Genomic DNA, 20,691 nt, shown 5'->3' with positions numbered 1-20,691 from the left:
TGTGCTTCAGCAGAGGGGTCTGGGTACCTTCACTCAGGGTGAAATAGGGCAGGGATGAAGCTGTGAGGGATTACCTGATATTTCAGATGGAAGTAATCAAAGCAGCATGCTATCCCTGTACCTTGGGGGAAACAGAGAAGGGAAAGAGGAGCAATCAGTAAGTATCAGGCAGAGTTAGCTGAATGATTGAAATGGTTTCCAGGTGAGTGGGTAGGATCATGAGACACCCCCCGCCCCCACTGCCTTGCTCCACTCCCATATCAGTCAGCTCCGGCCATGAGCTAGACGCACAATTCCTCAGGTATCTTGGGATTGTGGACAAAGGATGTTGCCTGCCATATCAGTAAACAAAGGATGATGTGACCGTCAAGCCATCAGCCACTACAGCTGCCCCATACTCCCTCCCAGTGGTGCAGCCGGAGGGGAACTCAGGATGGAGATAAACAGGCTCCTGGCCCTAGATACTTAAGGTACATATCAAAGGAATAATTTCATTAAGTCCAGATGCTTGCATCTTCCCATACGTAGAAAAACACTAAACTCATTAACTTGAGATGTCTAATTTTCCTTTAACTAGCAGTAATCTTTTTTTTTTTGCGGTACGCGGGCCTCTCACTGTTGTGGCCTCTCCCGTTGCGGAGCACAGGCTCCGGATGCACAGGCTCAGCTCAGCGGCCATGGCTCACAGGCCCAGCTGCTCCGCGGCGTGTGGGATCTTCCCGGACCGGGGCACAAACCCGTGTCCCCTGCATCGGCAGGCGGACTCTCAACCACTGCTCCACCAGGGAAGCCCTAGCAGTAATCTTTTGATGTTCAACTACCTGGGTTTTCTGCAAAAACTCCTGTGTATCCTGGCTCCTCCCTTACCTCTTCAGAGTAGTCCCTCAGAACTATCTGAGAGGCTGTATCCTGGGCTTAAGTCCTTAGTAATTCCCCAAATAAAACATAATTCTCAAGTTTTAGGTTGTGCTTTTTTTTTTCAGTTGACAGTTTAGGTGACCTTAAAGGGACCCAGAGCAGACTTCCCTCCGTCACCTGAACTCTAGGAGGAACCAGAGCCTTGGTACCAGCAGAGGCCTCTTGTGCCCATTCGCCTCCTTGGAGAGTCCAGATGAATTTGGGTGAGTCTCTCCTGGTTCTCAGATCTCCCGATTATTGGTTGATGTCCCTGAGTTTTAATTGGCAGTGTACAATAGGTACCTGGCTACCCAGTTGAAAGATATGGGGTGGGGTGGGGACCTGGTTGAAAGACATTGGGAAAAAGTACCTCCCAGCTGAAAGATACTAGGGGAGCCTGGTTGAAAGACACTAGGTTTCTCAGTTGAGTGACACTGAGCTGTCTAAACTGGGTGATTAGGTAAGAGACTGGCCTAACATCTTTCCTAAATGAGGGGCATCAGAAAGCCAGCCTCCAACTAATACCCCAGCCAGGTTTATGTATATACAAACTTAGCTACAAGTACTTACTTAATTGGGAATTAAAGGAAATCTCTCCCTGAAAATGGCCAATATGGGGCTTTTTATTGTGTAAGCAGTTAAGTTAGAGAAAGCCAGCTTGATAAAACGTTTTTTCAGAATTCTGACCTTAAAGAAATAAAAGCCCTTCTAGGGAGAACTTGCAGTTCTCTCCTTGTGTCTTTGAGATGTGAAGGTTCTACCTGATATTCTTAGAGGGCGTGTGTGTGTGTGTGTGTGTGTGTGTGTGTGTGTGTGTGTGTGTGTGTGTGTGTGTGTGTGTGTGTGTGTGTGTGTTTTGAGAGCTTGGTCTCTGCCATCTGGGCGGTACACATATGGTGTACATTTGACAGCCAGTCGAATAGACTGGGATTCTGAGCAGTTTTTTATTGTTGTTTTTGGTCTGGCTGTGCCAGCTCTCAGGGAAATTTGTCATAAGGGGTCCCAGCCAAGAAGGGGCCTTTGTCATCTTAACCTTCATTGCATCCACCTGTACAATGAAGGCCCTTTACTTTCTTAGACTGTTTTTGGGAGTAAACTTTCTAGATTTTGTGGAGGCTACATCTTTTGCACTCTCTTATGGGGATGCCCCTTGCATCTTACTGGTTTGAGTCGCTATTAAAATACTACTTGTCAGTGGCCAAACAATGGATCTTTTAAATTGTAAAACTTTATGTAGAATAATCGTAATAGTGCAACTCTAGGTATGGGAAGAAGCAGAAAATATTTCCTGGATCATAATAGACTAGTAAGACGGAGATCCAGAGAAATTTTTTTTTTTTTTTTAGGCTGTGCCATGCGGCTTGTGGGATCGTAGTCCCCCGACCAGGGATCGAACCCGGGCCCCGGCAGTGAAAGCGTCAAATCGTAACCACTGGACCGCCAGCCTATTCCAGAGAATTTTAGATTATCAATAGGGCCTGATCCAAAAAGTAGCACATTGAGTGGCCTATCAACAGAATCTTTGCCTGATCCAGGAACCACTTCCTAGAGCCATGAGACAAAATTGGTCATAAAATGCCTCCCAAATGTTGGTTGAATTTATGACCAAGAGGAAGTGCTGTGGACAAATAATGTCACCTGCCATATCAGTAAGCAAAGCATGTTGTGGCCATCAAGCCATCAGGCACTTAAGCTGCCCCCACCCCCATAAGTAAGGTGCATATCAAAGGAATAATTTCATTAAGCCCAGACTCTTGCATCGTCCCATATATAGAAAATCAGTTAACTCAACTTGAGATGTCTGGTTTTTCTTTAACTAGCAGTAATATTTTGGTGTTTGACTACCTGGGGTTTTTTGGCAAAAGCTCCTATATATCCTGGCTCCTCCCTTACCTCTTTGGAACAATCCCTCAGAGCTATCTGAGAGGTTGTATTCCAGGCCTAAGTCCTCAGTAACGCCCCAAATAAAACATTTGGTTTTATTTACTTTTAGGTTGTGTATTTTATTTCAGTTGACAGTATGTCCCAGCCTGCACTGGGGAGATCTGTCAGTGCCCTCTCCCTCAAGAATTTCCCTTAGGCCTAATAAAATATTTTTCATGTGTGAAATGCTTTAAAGTTTGTAAAGTATTTCTCTCACATTCCCTCATTTTTAAAAATAGATTTTATTTCTTAGAGCAGTTTTAGGTTCTACAGCAAAATTGAGTAGATACTCCCTTATTTTTAACTTTGATTGTCACATCCACCCTTCAAATAGGTAGGACAGGTGTTATTATCTCTCCATTTACATTTAAATTACATTTAGAATCACACAGTAGCAAACAGAGCCTGGTGCTAACTGAGGTCTTCTGATCTTTTAAGCCTCAGGCACTTTCTCTTGGTTCCCAACAGAGTGCCTTCAGAATCTTTCCAAATCTTTCCGGAAACTGTGGATCATCTCTCATTCTCAGAGCTTAGAAATTAGTTTGAGAAGTTCCCCCAGTTTCCCCCTTGAATGGAGGGGCCCACAGAGAATCCATCTGTCTTTGGGGGAAGGTCTACTCTCTCAGGCTCTGGCAGAGACAGTGGGACCCAGAACTTGTACAATGCCCTGATAAGCTTCTTAGAGGCGGGGATTAGCAGGGATTGGATATCCTTCCCCTGAGATGCCCTTCATACCTGACCCTGCCTTGAATTAGGATTCCATAGGGGAGCTGGGAGCAGGAGATGGGGTGTTCCCTGCTGTACAGCTTCAGACTCACTCTTTGAGACCCTGGATTCTGACAAGTTTCCAGAACTGAGAAGATACCCAGATGTCCAGGTTTGAAGGTAAATGATGTGATTAGGTAGGAGGGATCAGCTGGGGTGCCAGCTCAGCTCTGTTACATAACAGTGGCACACCAGAAAGAGATACTCTCCAAAGTTTCTTTTGGAGATTCAGAGTGTTGAGTATATGGCGAGGGTTAGATAGACAGGGAGATGGTGGAAAGACGATAGGAATCAAGGACAAAGAAGGAAATTCACTTATTCCATACTTATTTTGCTTTTTAAGACAATTGTATTTGCATTGCTAATTAGTGTGGTATGCTGGAAAGACTGGGACTTTAGAAAGCTCATCTGCACTGCTGCTCACTAGCTGTGTGATGTTGAGCAAGTCACATGTCTCTGGACCTCAGTTTCTTCATGTCTCAAATGGGGAGTTGCATTAAACAGTGTCAGTAATTCTTTCCACCTTTAATGACCTAAGATTCTATGGGTTATTCATCTAACTTGTAATATATTATTTCTTATGCAAAACTGATCATTTCTAGTTATTGTTTTGTAATAACCTGTGGACATTGATTAGAGATTTCATATTTAGTTGGGCTGGGCTTCTCTGCCCTTCTTTATAAATTGAGAATTCTTTGAGGGCCTTAAATGTTTTTCCCTCCTGAGTCCTTATGTAAAACTAACCCCTACGGGGCATTGATTCTGTACAATGCTTTTCCCAGACCAGATGTGTTTTTACTCTCCTAACATTCCTGTGACATAGCTATTGTTATTACTATTTACATAGATGGGTATTGTTATTACTATTATTATTTCTATGAAATTAAATTTAAAATATTATACAATGCACAGGATAAAAAGGTTAAACAGTTAGACTGAACAATAGGATATACTGAAAAGTAAGTCTCCCTCTGATCCCTGACCATTAGTTTCCCTTTTCCAGATGTCCTTTCAGAGATAATCTTTGCATAATCAGTGCATATGTTATCATGCCCATTTTACAGATGAAGCACTGAGGTTCAGCCTGTCCGGGGTGACACAGCTAGTAAGCAGCAGATCTGGGAACCTAGCCTTTGACTCTATTCCCCATGTTCCTCCCATGACACCACACACTGTCTGGGAAGCTTCATGACGTTAAATTTTAAGCTTTGTCCTCTCTGAATGATGGTGGAATCATTTTAAAATCAGTCCAGTAAAAACACATAGAGCCTTGTACTGCTTTCCACTACTGCCCCTTTCTGTCTAAAGCTTAAAATCATATCTCCTTACTTCCCTTTTGCCTTGGATAAGGTGAGATTTGTGGCCTGGGACACCAGCTACAGATGACTGAGCTCCCAGCAACTCTGACTGGACCTGCAGAGTGTGGGCAGACCTCTTGCAAGGATCCCTAGGAGGGCTGGGTAGACCCAGCTCAGGAACCTGGGTTGCTGGCATGCCTATACAGCAAAGAGGACCCCAAGATGCTCTTTTTCCCATGAGGAGACATTGCCCCCTGGAGCAGGGGGCAGGGGTTGTTTTGTTCCAGCAGAAACAACTGCCTTTCACTACAAAGGCCCCTGTGTGAATAGTCACTCTTCCAGATGAGGGTTTGGTGGATCCCAGCTCTCTTTTTAGGAGCAAATAACCTCTTCTTTTTTCTTCTTTCTAGGTTTGTGGTTACCCCCTGGCTGGGCTTCATGGAGAAATCTTCTCTGATTTCTAATCTAAATCCCAGAGCAGCCCCCATCTTTCAGTGGACAGAATGAGAGGCCTTCTGTAACCAGGCATAACTGGCCATCATGGGGAAATTGATCAGGATGGGAGTGCAGGAGAGACGGTTACTCTGGCCAAAGCGGCTTCATTGGAGGCGCCTCCTCTTCCTATTGGGAATGCTGATCATGGGTTCCACCTACCAGTACCTGAGGAGCCCCCGGGGGCTCCCCTCACTGTGGGCAGCAGTCTCTTCCCAACACCCTGTAAAACTAGCCAGCCGGGACCTTTCCAACAATGAGATGATGATGGTGAGCAGTGACCCTCCAAAATCTAGCCCTGAGATGGAGGTTGAGACATGGGCACCCCAAGCCACAGTAGGCAGAGATGGAACAACACCTGGTGTAACAATGGAGAACACCCCCAGTATACCTAGAAGAATAGCCAGCGTCATTCCAGCAACACCCAAGAGCAGCGACAGCCCAGCAGCAGCCCGCAAAGAAAAAGTGAAGGAAGACACCCCAGCCACACCCAGTGGAGCAATGAATCACTACCCTCCAACTTCAGGCAGACCAGTGGTAAATAATTATACCCCAGCAACACGCAGGGGAGAAGTGAAGAGCTACCGCCCAACTCAAGCCAGGGGAAAGGTGAGGAAATACACCCCATCCCCACTTGGTAGGATGGTGAACAGTTACGCCCCATCCACATTCATGACAATGACCAGGAGCCATGGGATCACCCCCAGAGCAACAGTGAAAGACAGTGAAATTATGACAACCAACAAAATACTGGAGACCAACCCTTCCAAGAGAGTATTGGGGGAAACCACCCCAACTCCTCTCAAGGGAGTAACTGATAACGCCCTACCCTTCCTGATAAATGACTTAGAAACCGACATCTTGACTTCTCCAAGGAATGTGGCAGAAGAGAAGACCCTAACTACCACCAGAAGAGTGGACAATAATAGCTCAACCAACCACCGGGGGTTAGTGGGAAAAAACAGCCTGACAACACCCCAAGGAACAGTCCTGGAGCACACCGCAGCCACCTCTGAGGGGCAGGTGGCAGTAAGCATCACGACAGAAACCAAAGCCTCTACTGCTGCGTGGAAGGCTAGGAATCCCTCGTCCAGAACCAGTGCACCGACCGTTGGAATATCCTCAGCCACCTTCTGGGGGCTGGTGAAGAACCCTTCACCAGCACCCACCACTCCAGCAACTCCCAGGGTCAGGGCAAGTCCGACCACTCAGGTCCATCACTGTGTGGTTGTGGAGCCAGTCCCAGTCTCGTCCACTGACCCCTCCCCCAGTCTGACAACAGCTGGGATGCCAGAGACTCCCAGTCCCTCAGTACTGCCTTCTGGGCAGCCAGACCTCCACCCCAAGGCAGAGTACCCCCGAGACCTGTTCAGTGTGAAGGAGCGGAGGCAGGGCTGGGTGGTCCTGCACATCTTTGGCATGCTGTATGTGTTTGTAGCCTTGGCCATCGTTTGTGACGAGTACTTTGTCCCAGCCCTGGGTGTCATCACAGACAAGCTGCAGATCTCTGAGGATGTGGCAGGTGCTACCTTCATGGCTGCTGGAGGCTCTGCCCCCGAGCTCTTCACCTCCCTCATCGGCATCTTCATCTCCCATAGCAATGTGGGCATCGGCACCATAGTGGGCTCTGCGGTGTTCAACATCCTCTTTGTCATTGGCACTTGTGCCCTCTTCTCCCGGGAGATCCTCAACCTCACCTGGTGGCCCTTGTTCCGTGACATCACCTTCTACATCCTTGACCTAATGATGCTCATCCTCTTCTTCCTGGATAGCCTCATTGTCTGGTGGGAGAGCCTGCTGCTTCTGCTGGCCTATGCCCTCTATGTGTTCACCATGAAGTGGAACAAACAGCTTGAGCTCTGGGTGAAGAAGCAGCTCAGCAGGAGGCCAGTGCCCAAGGTCATGGCCCTAGGGGACCTTAGCAAGGTAAGAACAGGTTGGCTCAGGCTTCTCTGCCCCCTTTTGGGCAAAAGGGGTGGGGGAAAGCCAGGGACTCAAGAATGGAAAGTGCTAGGTCAGACCTCAAGAGATGAGTGAGTGTTCTGGTTCCCTTGCAATGCATTCAATATTTATAGAGTCCTGTTCTCTGCCAGGCACTATGCTGGGGCTTTTGCAGGAGTGAACTTGGGTCAGCCCTTAATCGTCCTATAAAATGGTTATTATTTGGATCCCCCGTTGGCAAGGGAAGAAACTGAGGCCTAATGAAGTTAAACCACCTGTTCAAGGTCACACAGCAAATAGATGGTGGGGCCAGGATGAACCCGGGTTGTTCTGATTGGGTCTTCAGAAATGACATTTGAGCTGGGCTTTGGAGAATGTCCAAGGAGATATCAGGCAGGGAAAAATGATAAAATGGGCATGGTGTGGAGGGTTTATCTAGCACCCTCACTTTCATTTAATCCTGTTTATTCACATTCCAGGCCTGGAGGGGCTGGTAGTTTGGTTAGGATCTGAGAAGGAGGGGGCTTTTTGAGTTTTGTTTTGTTTTTAAAATATTGAAGATGGGAGCTCCACTCATCCACTGACAAGCCAGCCGTGAGTGCAGAGCCCTTTCTCTGTGCTGACTGGAGACTGAGAGCTCCAACTCTGGGGCATTCTTCTGACCCCATAGTTCCTTTCCAAGAATTTCTCTGCCCCTGTGAGGGACCTTCCTGCTAAATTCATTGCATGATTCAATAATCTGGATAGTGAAATTTAATTGGGAAAGTGATCTCTAAAAATTCATCCCCAAGTATTTTGTTCCTTGAGACTCCAAAGTGAGGGTTCCCTAGGGAACGCAGACCCCCATTTCTCTCATGCTCCTAAAGGGTGAGTTTGGGCAAAAGTTGGTTCATAGCCTGCCTGTTTCAGATCTCAGGCCACTAGTGTGAGCAGAATTTTGCATGCAAAGAGTGGAAGGATTTAGCTGCTTAATCCAGTGCAGTTTTGATGAGTGGGCAGGATGGAGACCAAACTCAGCAACGTGTCTCAGAGATGTGTGATACAAGGAGATGAAATGTACTTCCTTTAGGACTTCTGAGGTATGTGTGGTGTTCAGAGCATAGAATTGAGAGTCAGGAAACCTGGGTTCTAATCCAGTTCTGCCTCTAACTATGTGACCTTGGACAGGTCCTTTCCCATCTCTGGCGGAAATGACAGAGTCCAACTAATCATGCAAATGTTCTGTGTAGCGGTAACATTCATTGATAATGTCTTGTGTCTAAATGAGTTCCGTTCTGTCAGGCCCAGCACAGCTGTTGTTTCTCTGATCTGGTCAGCCGACTTCCAATTAGTACATTTTTGCAGATGGCCCAAAAAGGAGAAATATCCTGCCCAGGGTTGGACAGCCAGAAGGTATCCTCACTGGAATGGGAACCCAGTATCCTAACTCCCCATTCGGTACTATTTCCCTCCAGATGACTGCTCTTAAGAAGCCAGAGGCTTAAAAAAGAAAGGGAGGCTCAGAGCATTACCTCATTTAATATGAGGAAACAGGGTCCTCCCTCCTCATGAAGTTCTCAGGGCAGGCTTTGCTGAGGGTGGCCATGAAGTCTGGTACTATTCTCTGAGAAAGTATCTAATGCCTTGGTATACATTAGGCCAGCAGTTTTCAAAATTGGGACTTACCTGGTGGGCCAGTGGTTAAGACTTCACCTTCCGATGTAGGGGGTGCGGGTTTGATTCCTGGTCGGGGAGCTAAGATCCCACATGCCTCATGGCCAAAAGGCCAAAATGTAAAACAGAGGCAATATTGTACCAAATTCAATAAAGACTTTAAAAATGGTCCACATCAAAATGCCTCTTGACTTGCCTCCCAGTCCTTCATAGTAATTCTGTTTTTATTTAAACTCTGCAAATTCTCAATTTTCAATTTTGTCAGAACTAGACCATCAAAGCAAAGCTTGCCAAGCAAGTAAAGCATAATCATGATTTCAAAAGAGAATTTGTAACTTACTTAAAACATTCTTCAAGGCCTTTAGTAGCAGTTCTTTGCCAACCAGTGAGAGCAGTGCTGATTACAACTGTTCTTATCTATTTATTGAAACAGATCCAGTATGAATTTTTTTTTTTTTTTTTTTGCGGTGCGCGGGCCTCTCACTGCTGTGGCCTCTCCCATGGCAGAGCACAGGCTCCGGACGCGCAGGCTCAGCGACCATGGCTCACGGGCCCAGCCGCTCCGTGGCATGTGGGATCTTCCTGGACCGGGGCATGAACCTGTGTCCCCTGCATCGGCAGGCAGACTCTTAACCACTGTGCCACCAGGGAAGCCCCAGTATGAATTTTATTAACAGCATTATTAAAAAAAAAAAAAACAGGTTGAAATACTGGCTGTCCTTGAAAGTAAATTTATATTTATTTAAAATTGAAAACCTATAGTTAGGACTTTGCAGCACTAACAACTACCTTCTAAAAATTAGTCCAGATAATTAAAGTGTAGCTATTTTGAAGTGATTTTTAAAAACATCTGGATTTGGAGTTTCACCCCAGGTTTCTTAAAGCCAGAGAGAGCGGTAACTGCCTTTGCTTATATCATTCTGTCTGTGTTTGGCTGCCCCAAGACCTGTGATCTTGTTAGAGGGAGGTAAATTATCCTGTACTTCAGTGACAGACTGAGGCAAGCCATTCTGTTTGAATTCTTGAAGCAGTTCTCTGAAAATCCAGTCTTTGATCTAGTAAACTGTGTTGGTATTCATTTTTGTGATTTATGCAAGAATGTGTACTCACCTCTGCAAATTATCTTACTTTAACTATGAAACTTTATGAAAATGAACATGCCTTGCTTACTCACTCACTCATGCTGACCTATCAGTTCACACCTCTTCCCTGACTAATGGGTTCCTTCTTTGAGCTTCTCCTTGAGAAGGCAGGGGGTCAGGGAAACTGGGCTTATTCAGTCAGCCACACACCCAAAGGTAAGGAAGTAAGAGAGAAGTGCGGAAAGGCCAGAGCGAGTGATAGGGAGTCAAGGAGGAGGGTTGGGGAGAAATCAAAGCCACAAGTGCTCAGGAAGTTTAAGCAGGGGGAAGACAATTAGAGGGCAGTGGGAGCCAGCTCCTTCTTCGAGGGAAACAGGAACGGGAAAGACACTTGGGCCTCCCCCTTCCTCTGTTGGCAGCCTGGGGTGAGGTGTGGCCACTGTGTTAGGGTCATCATTGCCACTAAATGGGGGAAATAATCTTTATATCTCCCAAAGTGCTGAGCCCAACGTCTCATCCCTAAAGCAGAAGCTCCACAAGTATTTGGTGGTTTCCTCAGGGAACTCTTAACAGGTCAGGGTCTCCAGTTTATAGAGAAAAAGGAGTAGGGGAGGGAATCCATACTTGTGGGGGGCCTATGACATACGTACATTATCTCGACAATTTCTCATAAAACCCCTGCAGGAGGGGAGTTCCCTGGTTGCCTAGTGGTTAGGATTCTGGACTTTCACTGCTGTGGCCCAGGTTCAAGCCCTCATCGAGGAACTGAGATCCCCCAAGCCCTGCAGCGTGGCCAAAAAAGAAAAAAAAAAAACAACCCTGCAAGAATAAATTGTTATTGCCATTTTGCAGATGAGGAGACTCTGAGGCTCGGAGAGGATAATTAACTCTGCCAAAGTTACGCAGCTAGTTGGTGGTCCTTATCACCAGTTTATGAATCCATTTATCTGGGTCTTAACCCAGTATCCATGGCTAACTATCCCTGTTATCCTGGGCAAGTCAGTGCTACTCCACAAACCTATATTATTAAGCACTTAAATGAAAAGCAGTGTGGGAAGTAAAAAGATCATGTCCCTTCCAGTAGAAGGGACAGACATAGACAAAAGTAACTGATAAAAGGAACACTGTGCAAAGTGCTACAAAGTCACTTTGCTTTTCTTCGAGGTCTCACGCTGCTCATCTGTAAAGCGAATGGGATGGACTAGTGTAGGGGTCGGCAGACTTTTACTGTAAAGGGCCAGACAGTAAATATTTTAGGCTCTGTAGGCCATATAGTCTCTATCCAACTACTCAACTCTGTTGTTGTTAGCTTGACAGCAGCCACAGACAATAAGTAAACGAATAGGAATACCCCTGTGGTGTTTTACTAAGCAACATAATCGCAGGTGTTCTCCTACCTGAACAATTTGGAGATGTAAGATCAACTGAGAATGATTCATTTTCTTATCAGATATTCACCCAACTGATTATCTGTGGAGTTTCTCAGCTGGAGGACCTTTCACTTTACTTTTTATTCTGCTCTGGTAATCTAGAACCAGGATAAAGTTTTTTTTGTGAATGATTCTAATCAGAAATTACTTAAGAGTATTTTCAGAAAAAATAAATGTATCATTGAACCTAGACACATAGTAACTATTTTAAAGTCTTTCTTTTCACACTGGCTGGAAAAAAAAAATTCAAAGCTAAAAATATTTCAGACAACATTGTCAAACTGACATGTATTGGTTTGAGGATGCCTTTTATGAACCCAATGAAGAAATGGTAAATTTTTTTTTGAGATATATTAATTAATTTATTTTTAATTTACTTATTTAATTTATTTATTTTTGGCTGCATTGGGTCTTCGTTGCTGCGTGCGGGCTTTCTCTAGTTGTGGCTAGCAGGAGCTACTCTTCGTTGCCGTGCGCGGGCTTCTCATTTTGGTGGCTTCTCTAGGCACAGGCTCTAGGCACGTGGGCTTCAGTAGTTGTGGCTCATGGGCTCTAGAGCGCAGGCTCAGTAGTTGTGGTGCACGGGCTTAGTTGTTCTGCAGCATGTGGGATCTTCCCAGACCGGGGCTTGAACCCATGTCCCCTGCATTGGCAGGTGGATTCTTAACCACTGTGCCACCAGGGAAGCCCAGAAATGGTAAGTGTTTGCATAGTTATCGACACAGTCTAACTTAGCTTGCTCTGAAACTTTTTTACCTGGTTTTAAAGCTCTCGGTGTTATTTGTTCTGGCCCCAAATGATAAATATTTGACCTTCCTTGACCATGTATAGTTGCAGAAAGCCAAAGTTGAGGCTCTAGCCTGGCCAAAAAGCCTTATTTGTATTTGAAGGATGATGGGACCTTCTTTATAGAGAGAGCTACAAGCTTAGCTAGAAATAACTGGCCAGCTGCATGAGATGCTGATTGGCAAGACAGCCCTGTGGGGCACCAGTGGTGAAAAGGGATGCAAGGTGGGGAATGAGACTGGTCCGGGCTCCTTTGGAAACCCCATATCCACATTCAGCCCCCAGGAATACTTCAGAATGTGAAACTCCAGGAGGAAGTCTGCCACTCTTTCTTAAGTGCATTGCAGGCTATTTTCTTCTTGGCAGGGTTTTTTCTTAAACCAACCAGCAGAAACCCCAAGCAGACAAACCTGGTGCCTCCTTAGGAACCAGTCATCCCTTTCCTGTCAGGGTTAACATTTACTCCAGTGACCTGTACTGCTAGACAACCAGCTGTCTGCTGTGGAGACAGGGGTGCTGGACAGGAAGCAGCCACCAGGGCCCTTCCTGCCTCTGTGGGCCTGACCTTACTAGCCTGCAGGGAATCCACTTTGCTCCCAAAGAACTCATCCTAGCTAGGCTGAGGGGTTCCCTCCTTTAATTTTTTTTTTTTTTTTTTTGCCGTACCACGCAGCTTGTGGGATCTTAGTTCCCTGACCAGGGATCAACCCGGGCCCTCGGCAGTGAGAGTGTGGAGTCCAGGGAATTACCTAACTTCTTAAATAATAGTCAGCTTCCCTCCAGTTGTCAGGAAAATATGGTAAGAATCAAATTCTCAGTGTAAAGGCTTCTTTTCTTCATAAAATTTTCTTAAGCTTTCAGCATTCATCTGCTTGTGGGTGCTAGCAGATGACAAAATGAATGCATAAGAAACAAACAAATATTAACAGAAAAACTCAAACATCTGGTCATGCCTGGCAGAATAGCGTGTTGTTTCCATGGATGTGTGTATGCTTCTAAGAGATTTTACGTATTCTGTTACTCCTACAACAGAGTAATCTTTTTTCCTAGTGTATGTGATGAGATTAAATATGAAATTAGATATTCATGGTGTTCTACAAATAACAGCATGATTTCTAGGTGCTCTGCTACCTGAATAAATTGGAAATATAAAACTAACAGAAAATGTTTTAGTGTGGGGGAGTGGGCATATGGATGATAAACAAGTAAAATAACATATTTCTGAGTATGAAAAGTGCTGTGAAAGAAATAGTGTATGTGATGGAGAGTGACTGTAGGTAGTGGGCCCCCTTTAGCGAGGAAGAGCAGGGGAGTCCTCCTGGAGGAGGAGAAGTTCAAGTAGACAGTCCAAGTAGAGTTCCATGAGAATTCTTCTGGAATTCTTCCCCATGCTCCATAGGGGAAGAAGAGGAAACAGCATTTGCAAAGGCTCAGAGCAGGGAAAGACCTTGGTGCACTAGAAGAAAGAACTGGAGGCCAGTATAGTGAGTAAGGGGAGAGTGGTACAGGATAACACTAGAGACGGGGATGAGAGCTGCTTCATCAAGGCCTTGTGGATTAGATACGGAGTTTGGATTTTATTTGAAGTTCAATGGGAAATGATGTAATGAGGAGTCATAGTTAAAAGGTCACTCCCTAACTGCTATGTACAAAATGAATGGTAGGTGTGCAAGGGTGGAAGTAGGGAGTCCAGTTAGGAGGCTGTTGTGGGCATCCAGCGCGCGCGCGTGTGTGTGTGTGTGTGTGTGTGTTTGTATCTTTGAGAGATATTTTGAAAACAGAATCGTCTGGATTTGGTGATGGTGTGGATGTGGAGGGTGAGTGGAAGTCAAGGTTTTTCGCTTGAGCAGCAGGGTGGATGGTGGCGCCACCTAGTGAGAAAAGGAAGACTACAGGAAGAACAGGTTTAGGAAGACTCAATTCCCGCTCTGGAATGGTGAGTTTGAGTGTTTATGTCACCTCCAAGTGGATATGTCTATGAGACAGTTGCACAAATGGGCTTAAAGCTTATGAACAAGGTCAGGGCTGGAAATAGAGATTTGTGAATCGCCAATAAATGTATGGTTATTAAAATCAAGGACCAGCTGATGCTACTTTGAAAGAGAGAGAGAGATTAGGATTAAGCCCCAAAGAACTCTGATGTTCATTCATTTGGCAAACATTTATGGAATCTCTTTGTATGAAACCTGTGTAGGGTCTGGGGATACAGTGAGAAATAAGGCAGCACTCAAGGGGCTCAACCTAGCAGAGGAGCAGGAGTTGATCCAGGTTTTGTGGGGTCTGACACTCTTTAAGAAAAGGAATATAAAACTATTGCTACAAAATTAATTATGAGGCCTCAGAAAGTGTTTGTGAGAGGAGAGATGGGCCCTGAAGTTTAAGCTTCATCAGCTCTGTGGTAAATCCCCCTTAGTGGGGAAGACAGAAAAATAAAAGTAATATTTACCATATCATGTGTAATGCTATAGGTAAGTGCTGAGGGATTTAGCACTGCCGAGAGTGGACATCTCAACAAAAGTCAGGGAAGGCTTCCTAAGGGAGGTGATTCTTAGCTGAATCTTGAAGGACAAGCAGGGGTTGGCTGACTGAAGAAGGGATAGGAGTCTCCTAGGCATGTATAAAGGCCAGGGGAATGAGAGAGGGTGATGAGACTATAGCTGCACTGTCCAGTATGGGAGCCACTAGCTACATGTAGCTACTGAGCTCTTGAAATGGGGCTAGTCTGAATTGAGATGTGCTGTAAGTATGAAATATACATTGGGTATATTAATATGAGAAAAAAGGTAAAATAGCTCATTGATATTTTTATATTAATTACATGTTGAATTATAATTCTGATATATTGGGTTAAATAAAATACATTATTAAAATTAATTTCACCTGTTTCTTTTACTGTTTAAAAATGTGGCTACTAAAAAAATTAAAATTGCATGTGTGGCTTGCGTTCTATTGCTATTGGACAGCACTGAACTGGAGGTAAGCAGGAGGGTGGAATATGCTCAGCTAAGGAGTGTGGACTCCTTCCTGAGGACACTGAGCCCCCAGGGTGCAGGGGAGGGACATGATGTGCTTTGTTCAGAAAATCACTCTGGCTAACGAGTGAATGAGGAACCAGAAGAGGAGCAGTCCAGGAGTCAGGAGGCTGTTGCAGCATTGTAGGCAGAATAGAGACATGAGGCCGAATTTGAGGACTTTCAGGAACTAGATCTGACAGTTGGTTGTAGATGAGCTGTGAGGAAGCGAGGAGGAATTTGGGCAGACTTTTGGGTTTCCAGCCTAGACAGGTGAGTGGATCAGGGTGCTAGACTGTATTCAATGAAGGTAGGACTCAACCAGGCATTCAGTAAATATTTGTTGAATGAATGTTTCAAAAAACACGCAGACCGGAATGTGCAGTTCAGGAACTGTGTCATGGGTGGTCTAGAAAGGGAGAGGTCAATGATTAACTGCTACATCAGTGGGAGATAGGAATTGGAGGTCAGGAGGACAAGCCCCCGAAGGGTCGCCTTGTTCACCGGCACAGGTTCCCGTGAACGGCTGGCTGCAAGGGATACTGTTGCTCATCCTCATCAAGATGCATCACAGGTGTTGGGGGTTTGGCTGGCATGAAGACATCTTCTTTGGTTTCCTCAGCCCTCTGGTTAATTTTCATGAGGAGAGCGAGAAGGTGGGGATGATGGGGCTGAAGAAAAAGGAGGATGATTGGTGTAGTGTGAGAGGTGGATGTGGGAATGTGTTTGTAATAAGGGCATACTCTGAAAGCACCTACTTGCTGGTACCGCTACCCATCAGTCACACTCAAATGTAGACAAACATTTATATCCATTTACCTGAAATGTCAATAATATGAAACAGAGCCACTAGGAAATATAAATTTGACTTCATTTCCTTATTTATGCTTGGGAAAAAAATGTGATTTAGTAAAAACAACAAAAACAATCCTCTGAATAGAGATTAGGAGGTCGGGGTTTCTTTCACTATTGTTGTGAGTGTGGGCAAGTCACAGAATCTTTTCTGCATCTCAGTTTTGTCATCTGCCAAAATAGCAATAATAATACTAGCCTTGTCTGTTTCATAGAATTAATAATATGGAATGAGAAAATGCATGTGAAGGGCTTCAGAAAGTTAGAAGCGCATACTGAGGGTAGAAGATGTTGATATGTGCAATGAACAGTGAACCCGTAGAGAAGTATTTTGACTTAAATAAATCTGAATGGAAGAGAAATCATTAGGCATGTGCTTCGTGGGGCAAAAGTCAGTCTCTCCTGCCCTTTTGTGGACAGAACCAGCCATCCCAAAGGGTAGCCTGGCCTTTTGTATTTCTAAGAACTCATTGGGTGACAGTTGGATGTGATAAATAGTGAGGTGGCTGGGCCAGTGGGGTTTGGTGCTGTAGCCTCCAATATCCCAGAATTGTGAAAGAGGGGATTTGTTCAGAAAATCCACAGTGCCCCCTTCATATTCAGATTGGTTATTTCTGCTTTGGTTCATTCATTTGTATGTTCGTCCATTTGTTCATTCATTCAACAATGTGTATCCAAGCATTCAAACCTCTCCCATCCTTCAAAGATTATCCAAACTTCACCTACTTTCAGAAGGCTTCCGTGTCCATCCCAGCACAGCACCTTAATCTGTGCCTCTCATTTCTTCAGGCACATTCTGCTTTGTCATGTGTTCATGTTATCATTGGTCTCAATTCCTTTCTGTAAGTAGAATCCATGCCTTAAACATCTTTGTATCCCTACAGCACTAGCACAGTGCCCGGTAAACAGCAGGTACTCAGAAATTAAGAACTGAATGAGTGAACAAATTGGGCGGATGGATGGGTGGGTGGCCCTGAATCAGGCAGTATTCTCTGTATTTTCTGATCAGGCAGAGATGGGAGTGTAGCAAGTCCAGTTCTACTTCTGGCCATGGAGGTTGGTGAGGTGGGCGAGGCAGTGGAAGGTGAAGACAATTACTGGGGGCAGCCATTGGTGACTCTGCTGCCTGAAGATGGCGCTAGAGGTCACTTGGCATATCTACTCGTTGAGCTCTCCTTAACCGAGCATCTGCTGTGTACAAGACACTATGCCACAGGTTAGGGGAACAGAGATAACTATATCGTAGTTCAAAAAGACATGAAGTCTAGCTGGGTAGACAACTAATACGTGTGAACAACGATGATTTCTTTAGAAGTTCGGATGGTGTTACGAGATAGTAAATGCAAAGTGGCAAGCTAGTGCTTCAGGGAGTAAATACTGTGGGCATAATGATTCTTCATCTCGGGTCTTCTAGGTCTGTCCCCTTCCCCAGCTGGCTGCCCTACAGCTTCCCCAGGACACTAGCAAGCACTTATTCGATTATAGAGCCAGATTTTTGGTATCACAAAATGTGTCCACTGTTGTTATACAGCTTTTGAGGAGAGAGGTATTGTCGAGAGCTGGAGTGAGGGCTGGGGTGGGGGTGAAAGGGGCCATTTGGGAAAGCTTTATGTAAGAATTCACCCTGATTTTTCTGAAAAATTGTTAGGCATAGAGGAATGGAGAAGGCATTTTAGGCAGAGGGCAAAGGCATGAACAAGGGACTAGGAATTGGAATTGGTTAGGTATATGCAGGAGACTGTTCATTCATTCATTCATTCAACCAATGTTTTCTGAACCCTTGCTAAGTGCCAGGCAGTGTTCTCATGCTTTACATACAAGCATGTGTCATGGATGAAATAGTCTGCCTTCAAGATTCTAGTGGGACAGTCAATTTACTTGGGTTTGCCAACATACAAATAACATACAATAGATTGGGGAAAGTGCTATGAAGGAAAAGGAGTCAATAAGAGAGAATTAGCTGGGCACCTTAGCTTCCCAGAGGAAGGTGACATGTAAGTGGAGACCTGAAACGTGGGGAGTGGAGGAAAGAGGGTTCCAAACAGAGGAGGAGGGACCGTGTGCTGAGGGTTTCGAGGTGGGTAAAGAGGATGGTGCATTTGAGAGACTGAAAGACAGCTGTAGCTGGTGTTACTGGACCTCAGTGAGTGGACACATTTGACTGGGAATACTGCATGCAGGCTGAAGCCAGATTGTGGAAGGCCAGGCTGGGGGTGGTGGACATGTTAAAACATTTTCTGAGGCCAGATTATCTCTGGGTGTGTTTCTGTGTTCCCACATGAGGGCTGCCTGGATAGAGAGGGAAGTAGGGAGGAAGGGTGAGGGTCTCTCTGAACATCTTGTGATTCCTGTCCCTATTTGCAGCTGGGCGGTGGGACAGTTGTGGTGGATGAGCAGCAGGATAACAAGAAGCTGAAGGTGGGTGCTGTGTGGAGTCTGCCCAGTGGGGATACTGCAGGGTTTCAGAGGACAACCACAGACCCAGGGCGCTGTGGCCCTGATTCTGGGGATACTGGGCTGGGCTCAGACCTGGGAAGCTCCTGGGAACGCTGCCAGGGTGAGCCAGGGAAGGAGCCAGAGGGACTGTCACCTCCAGGTGGCCTTGGAGGAGGTGCTAGCTTGGGAGCTAAGTCCAGAATGTCACTGCTCACTGCCTGTGTGAGCTTGGTCCTCAGATTCTGCATCAGTAGAATGACTGGGCTAGATGAACTCAAGTCCCATTTTGTAGACCCAACACTCTATGATTGATCTAAAAGCCTAATTACCTGCGGCTTTGGAATGCCCCAGAACTAAGAGAAACATACGAGGGGTGGGGCGGGGGGATCTGAGATTTCTGAAAAACTGTGTCTTAGCTGTCTTTGCCCTGTGGGCATTTGGGAAGAAGTGGGGACCTTAGAGAGAAGATGCCAGGGTCTGCATGAAACCTCCCGCATCCTATGAAAATCTGTAGGCCTGTTGTGAAGTATTGTGTTACCATAGCCACTAGATGGCAGAAGAGTTCAGATCCAGAGGGTTGGTTGGTAGGGAGGGAGGGACCAAGCAAGCAGTTTGTCTGACTTTGGATGTTCCCTTGTTAAGTCAGATGATGTTTCTATGTGTGTCGCTATCGTAATTAAAAAAAAAAAAAATTCAGCTAAGTTTAAAAATCAAATCAGCTTTATTCAACAATTCATGAATTGGCCGGCATCCCATCTAGCAAATAGAAAGGAGTTCCAGGTTGTTTCAGGCAAGGTCACCTTCCTTTGGGGGACAGCAGGGGTCTGTCGGGTAGATTACCTCACTAGTGTGCTAACCAGTTAATTCCAAACTGACTGGTTAAGAGTCTGTTCCCGGGAGGGGCTGAAACTGCAGTTAGGTATTTTATGTTTTGGTTTGGTGATGTGGGCAGAGTACAAGTGACTCCATTTTGGACCTGTTGTCTCTTTTTTAGCACTGTGAATGAATGTGTGTCACATCCGTGTGTCTGCACATACAGATGTGTGTATGTGTGTGCCCGTGAAGGTCTCTTGAGCATGTGGGTAGAAAAGAAAGGGCTGGAATCAGAAGACCTGGGTGCTAGTCTTGACTCCTTCATTTACGACCTTGGATAAGCCACCCAGCCTTGTTGAGTTTTCATTTCTTTTTCTGTAGGTGGGGATCAAAGCCTTGCTTATGTCTGGGGGTGGGGCAGAGATAAAGCACCATGATGCTCTTTGTGGACTGTAAGGGGCTGTGCCCATGCACCGTGGGGCTGTCTGTGAGGTGTATGGGTGAGAGTGTTTCTTTGAGGATGTACTCGCAGGGATGGACAAACCCTCGGTAATGTGGTGTCTTTAATACACGTTGTCTGCTCCCTGTCAAAGAGCTTGGGGAATGACTTGGTATGTGGAATTAGCCAGTCATGGAAGAGTTGAGGGGAGGCTGAGAAAGAAAGCACTGTAACTGTCCTGTTGAGGTGAAGGAAGACGGGGTGCCAGGATAAGGCTCCTGTGCTTCTGGCCTGATCTTTATAGGAGGGAGGAGGGTTAGTGAGGCCCCCGTGCGGCTCCTCCCCCGGCTCGGGCAGAGGCCCACTGAGGCCTGTGCCGCTCTCTCCTGCTTAGCTCGCGTCCATGCTGACCCAAGGGAGCAGCTTGGCCTCTCTGCACAACAGCACCATCCGCAGCACCATCTACCAGCTCATTTTCCGCAGCCTGGACACTCTGGGGGAAGGTAAGCAAGGTCTGCCCAGACCTGCGTGGTCTCCCTGTCCACTCCTTCCCTCCTGCAGCTGAACAAGAACTGGGACTTGCAAAACTGAGAGGCAGCACGTGGAGTGAGGGTGGGAGTGGGAAGAGAGTTAGCAGAGAGAGGGTGGTAGAGGCAGGCAGTCTGGGAAGACCCACCAGGAGAGGGCCCGGAGGAGCTAAGGTCCTTAGGTATCCACATCCCACTACCTCCCTGTCTCCGTGTCCCTCCTGTAAAATGAAAGGGTTCATCTGCCGTGAGTGAGGCCATGAGTGTCATGTGCCATGCACTGGTCTATGTTGGGGCTGCCCTCCGTGACTTTCCTGCAGAGCCCACCCCCATGCGTCAGCCCCAG

At 46.0% G+C, this 20,691-nt stretch overlaps 1 protein-coding gene across 4 annotated transcripts in view; it reads left to right on the top strand.

The window, feature by feature from the left end:
• Positions 1-20,691, top strand: part of SLC24A1 (solute carrier family 24 member 1) — a 42,502-nt gene that overhangs the window by 7,802 nt on the left and 14,009 nt on the right. For 3 of the 4 annotated variants that reach the window (XM_079912494.1, XM_079912493.1, XM_079912495.1), the window contains 3 exons: positions 984-1,121; positions 5,294-7,301; positions 20,213-20,321. In XM_079912494.1, the coding sequence (XP_079768620.1) occupies positions 5,424-7,301; positions 20,213-20,321 (1,987 nt within the window). In that variant the 5' untranslated portion in view covers positions 984-1,121; positions 5,294-5,423. The remainder of the gene's footprint in view (positions 1-983; positions 1,122-5,293; positions 7,302-20,212; positions 20,322-20,691) is intronic. The other variant, XM_079912496.1, reaches the window with a different exon arrangement.

Source organism: Stenella coeruleoalba (genome assembly GCF_951394435.1).
Source record: "Stenella coeruleoalba genome assembly, chromosome: 2".
NCBI lineage: Eukaryota > Metazoa > Chordata > Mammalia > Artiodactyla > Delphinidae > Stenella > Stenella coeruleoalba.
Note: the sequence above shows the minus strand (reverse complement) of the source record. Positions and strands in the feature narration are given on the sequence as shown.